Here is a 5,753-nt window from a genome sequence, read left to right as displayed (position 1 = left end):
TTTGTTAACTCCTATTTTTAGTCTTCAATTCCTCTAATAATTTATTGACCATTGATGGTCACATCTATCTCAACCAATCTCCATCGTTGATCGATATTTAAACAATCTATAAATTCAATATTTAGCCATCGTCATTCTCTAACCGTAATCTTTGAGCTTTCATGTGATCATACTGCAAATTGTGCTTGTCCAAAATTCTAAGAGCAATGTATCATTCATTTAAAGTAAGTTTCAGAGCACAATGTAGATAAGTAAGGTAATTGTATGAAGATAATTTTGATGTTTGATCTATTAATTCATGCATTTGTTTTACATGCTTCATTGGTAGATTATAATTGTTTGTGAATTTGAGGGTTTTGTGGTTGGATCTATGTATAGTTCACTTAGTTTTATTTTTTATCCATAGTATCTATGTACACTTTACAAAAATGTCATAAATGAGAAGAATCTATTTGTCATGTCTACAAGAAACAAGAATAAAAATTAAGAGTACAAACAAGCACTGAAATGGTCCTATTTTTTCCGTAATAAAAAAACAAGCACTAAAATGTTATTCTACACATTCCCCATGTTAGAAATATTGTAATTTATTTATAAATAGTCTATTCATGTAAATACCAACATGAAATTAGCACTAGCATTTTTACATAATTATACTGGATATCACAACTTTCCACACTAAAAAACAATAATGAAAAACGAACAATCACAACTTAAAATTCCACATTATATAATCATTTCAAGATTTAAACTCAAATCTTGACAATAAAAATCCAACACTTCAACCAAATAAATTCAACCTCTTAAACATTATTAACCACAATTAAATTAAACTACCACTTCATTAATACATCTGACACCTTGGATCATTTATATAGACCAAACATCCTTATACCTAAAATACACAGACGACAATGTGGATCATATAAACCCAACACACAAATCCACAAACACATTGAATCATATAAACCCGCACACAATTCCCCACCAAAAAAAAAATCAAGACTAGTAAAGGTGGAGAGGAAGGCGAGGTTTAATGATAGCCTCTAATGGAATTGCCTTGGGCATTGTAAGTCCCAATCCCTCTCTCATGTCAATTGTAGTGCCTGGTGGAACACTCCACTCAAAGCTATGAAGCAAGCGTGCCAATGCATAGGAAACCACAGTCAATCCAAGATTCAATCCTGGACACATTCTCCTCCCTGACCCAAATGGAAGCAATTCAAAGTGTTGCCCTTTTACATCAATTTCTGTCTGGCTCTTCAAAAACCGTCCAGGATCGAACTCTGTGGGTCGCTCCCACACTGCAGGGTCCCTATGAATTGCCCAAACATTCACCAATAGTCGTGTTCCTGTGGGGACATCAAACCCTCCTACATTGCATGCCTCCATAGATTCATGGGGAATCATAAGTGGCGCTGCTGGATAAAGCCTAAATGTTTCCTTTATAATTGCTTGCAAATATGTTAGCTTGGGTAGGTCTGATTCATCTATTAATCGATCTCGTCCAATATGTGTGTCTAGCTCTTCTTGGACTTTGCTCAAAATGTGTGGATGCTGCAATAGAGCTGATAGTGCCCATTCAATGGTCGTTGCGGATGTGTCGGTACCTGCTGTTATCATGGCCTATCTCCAAAAAACAACCACAAAGATTATTCTCTTTTTTAAATTTAGAGCTTATATCAAAGATAAATTAATTTAAACAACACATTCTAAATTTTAACTTGTTTAGATGGCTCATTTTAAATCGTACTAATAGGTGAATCCTATTAGAGAAGTGACCACTCTGCATTTTAAACATACAATTCACATCAACGATTGCTTGACTTAAACAATACAGTTTAAGCTTGGGCATGGCTCATCTTAAATCACATTAATAGGTGGTTTGGCTTGGCTTAAACAATACAGTTTAAGCTTGGATGTGGCTCATCTTAAATCCCCTTACTAGGTGGTTTGGTTTGGCTTGACTTAAACAACACAGTTTAAGCTTGGACATGGCTGATCTTAAATCACATTAATAGGCGGTCGAGCTTAAACAATACACTCTAAGCTTTTATTTGTTTAGATGGCTCATTTTAAATCACAGTCAGACTTAAATGTTTCAATGTGACTTGTTTGGGCGTTTCATCTTAAATCATACTAATAGGTTAGTCATTTTGGAGAAACTAGAATGGCCTCTTAAATCACACCAATAGTTGAGTTCTATTGAAGAAGCTAGTGCCACCTAATCAAGTCAAATAAGCCAACCTTGATAAATTGACTGTATTGAAAAAGTAGGTACATCTTATTGGCACCACAATTTTTCCACTTTGCATGAATAGTTGCATGAGGAAAACTGCTTGTGCAGTCTTCTATGGAGACAAAAATAGGTGTTCTAAATATAGAATTTGCATGAAAATCTCTTTCTAGTCGTGCATGAATATACATGAGATCTCTAACTCTCTTTCGAATTGTTAAGACCTCTATACAGAGAAGTAGAATGTAATTCATTTCTCATCTTTGATCACTAATCAGTCGATCCTTGATCATGTGCTCAAGAAATTGAATCAATAAAAAAATTTATCTATCATCTCTCTGTAATTTTTAATTTCTTCACATCTAAACATATCAAAACTTAGAATGTACTAAACTCTTAAAAAAAAAAAAAACGGATACATCTAAACAATCAAAACTTAGAATTTGTTATTTAAAACCAACCATTAGAATATGGAGAAACTTACAATAGCAGAGGCCTTGACCACAGTGTCCTTATCCTTGGAGAGAGTATCATCCTTGTCTGTGGTAGCAATGAGCACATCAATCAAATCCTCATGGGCCCTCCGCGTCTGGCGATGATCATTCACCAACCTCTGCATATAATCATCTCTTTTCTTCTGCGCATTCATCATAGCCCCTCTGATACCCCCATCAAACAACTGGAGAAACGGCAGATAATCTCCCAAACTAAACGACCCAACAAGCAAGAAAGTCTCTTCAATCAAATCCTTAAACTTCAACATATCCTCTGAATCCCCCGAACCAGGAGGTCCCCTGATGCTTTTGCTGGCAACCATACGCAATATTATATTGAATGTCAACTGAAAAAGCCGGGCTTTCATGTCTCCAGAGGCGCCCTGAAGCTGGGAAGCCTGAAACAGCGAGGAAACCAAAGCAGAAACTTCTTCCATTCGGACATGCTTTAGGGACTGGATTCTGTGAGCAGACAAGAGTTGCAGAGTGCAGATTTTGCGAAGGTCACGCCAGTATGGACCGTATGGAAGCCATGGGAGGACCTTGAAGTCATACCCCATGAGCCTTGATGCTAAAATGCTGGGCCGTGAGGCAAAGATCTTATCTTTTGCTGTAAGACACTCTTTTGCGAGCTTGGAAGAGGAAACTACTATAGCTGGGCGGAAGCCAAGCTGGAGATAGGTGATGGGTCCATAGCGCCCTGCAACAGAAAACAGAGTACGATGAAGGGGCTGCTTTTTCTTGAGCAAATGGAGATGCCCTGTTATGGGCCATGATGGTGGCTGAGGGGGCAAAAGATTTCTGTTTCTGTTTCTCAACAGTTTTGCAATCACTAGTATTGCTGCAACAGCTATAACTATAGCAATGGCTTCCTCTGTGCCCATTATTCTGATTCTTCAGAAATCAAGATGAGCAATTTAAAATTCTCCTGTTTCTTTGCCGGGGGATCTGATGAGCTTTCTGCAACTGGGTATCTGAGCTTTTATTCTTGGTTTTTCCAGCTCTGTGCTGTAGCCGTCATGGCCGTGATGTCAGGGACATGACGCAGCTGAAGTTAGAATACTATTTATTTTTTATTTAAAATATATTTTTTTAATTTAAAACATTTTTTTATTAAGATTCTTCTTTCGGCTATTATATTTTATATTGATGACTAGTACAGTTTGATTATCTAATTCATTGGGTATACAAAGGAGGACATACCTGCTCTCTAAATTATGCTTGTTTGGTTATTTAATTGGCAAGTTTTGATATTTCTAGGTAAGGTTTATATGAGTTACTTGATTTTAAATCAGAGTGAGGGTTTCTATTTTATAAAGAAAAATAAATATTTAACATAAAAGTATTTAGGTTCATTGAATAAACACATTGGATTGAGCATACAATTAATCTAGATAAATGAGTTGAGCTTGATAATTACATTTATTGAAATTGGATTAAAAAATTGAAAAAATAAAATGTCATATTTATCTCAATATTTGATGATAGAATTGTGTTGTGATAAATACGAGGATATGATTTACGAGTTGTCCTATTCGAATTCACTAACCCTTATTTCCTATATCTAAGAGTGTGCAAGGTCAAGCAATTGTTAAACTTTCTACAGTTATTTTTTAATTGCAAGAATAATTTCTTTTTATAGCTATTAGAGGGTTTCCTATATCGTGATATTCTTATATCCCAAGCCCGCCACCAATACTTCAACTTCCCCTCCATTTCACAGATGATGCATCAACCCCCACATTGACCCCCAAAAAAATCTGGGATATGCTACCACATTCATATCAAATCATCTTTATAACAAAAGATCGAAAATATCAAGCAAGCATATAATAAACTTCAAATAATATCAAAAATAAATAAATGTAAAATAGATTTTCTTTAACATCATATAATCTAACCATTCTTCTCACATTCTCACATAATAAATAAATTTGAATATAATTCAATTAAATTCACACATCAACAAACTGCCATCAAGATTTCAAACTTCTATATAAATCATGTAAATACTTCTAATGTGAGCTCCACCAAAGTAGGTAGTCTACCATGGAGATTAAAATAATGACCACAAAACATAATGACGCTATACCCAACACAATGGACAAAATAAAATATATATTATATAACTGAAGAGAACAAACCATGTAATCGTATGGTTAGAGGACCAAAAAACAAAGGAAGTGGGTGGTCACTTTTAAAACATATAAAGAAATTAGAAACGTAGGCAAGTGGGGTGGCTGAAAAACTAAAAAATGTGGAGCATCTTGGACAGCAAAAAAAGGAAAATGCTACCCAACAGGGATTTTATATTTTATATTATAAGTGCATTGAATGAGTCACTTAAGTTAGTGATGTTTAAGTAATGTGGGTTTTTGAATACTAGTGTCATGTTGAGCAATCTAATTATTTTTGGATTAATTAATGTTGTATAGATATAGAATGTGTTAAATGTATAAAATAAATATTTTTTTATGAATATAAAATAGAAGGTTGTCGATTTATGGTAACTAAAAGTTAGATTAAATAGATGATTAATTGGAGGTATTTTTGCAACTAGTAGTGAATGTGAAGTCTACAAAAGGAAAGAAACTTGTGTAGAAGGGGTTTTTCTCCTCCCATCCTAGAGACCACATTGGAATATTTTTTGTCATATTTGATTCTTGGGTCATGTATGAGAAATGCATATTTAAAATAGAAATAAATTCTTTAAATGCATTTTTATTTTCCTAGAAAACTATGTGTTGGTAGAATTTGGCAATGGACTTTGCACTAAATGTGTCAAAGAACTACAATAGACTTTGTAGCTATTAATGTTCAAGTTCATTTTCTATTTATTGAATAGTTTTCATTTATAAAAAGAAGGGGCAAAAATACATATGTTGTTCTTTTTGAAGAATCTGAGGTAATCTTTTACATTACCTTATCTAAGGTTTCCTCATCTTTTTCATTTTTTTTTCTTTTTTGTATGTTTTATACTTTCTGAAAAAAGTGCATGAAAATGTGCAAAAAATCCCCATCAT

The 5,753-nt window shown here is 34.2% G+C and overlaps 1 protein-coding gene across 1 annotated transcript; it reads right to left on the bottom strand.

The window, feature by feature from the left end:
- Positions 1-764: 764 nt before the first annotated feature.
- On the bottom strand, positions 765-3,750 carry LOC131079478 (xanthotoxin 5-hydroxylase CYP82C4). The gene is made up of 2 exons (XM_058017441.2): positions 2,721-3,750; positions 765-1,626 (listed from the first exon to the last, which is right to left on the bottom strand). The coding sequence occupies exons 1-2, from the start codon at positions 3,612-3,614 to the stop codon at positions 1,006-1,008; spliced, it is 1,515 nt and encodes a 504-aa protein (XP_057873424.2). The 5' UTR covers positions 3,615-3,750; the 3' UTR covers positions 765-1,005.
- Positions 3,751-5,753: the final 2,003 nt, after the last annotated feature.

Source organism: Cryptomeria japonica, chromosome 8, assembly GCF_030272615.1.
Source record: "Cryptomeria japonica chromosome 8, Sugi_1.0, whole genome shotgun sequence".
NCBI lineage: Eukaryota > Viridiplantae > Streptophyta > Pinopsida > Cupressales > Cupressaceae > Cryptomeria > Cryptomeria japonica.
The sequence above is the reverse complement of the archived record's forward strand: the minus strand, read 5'-3'. Positions and strand labels throughout refer to the sequence as shown.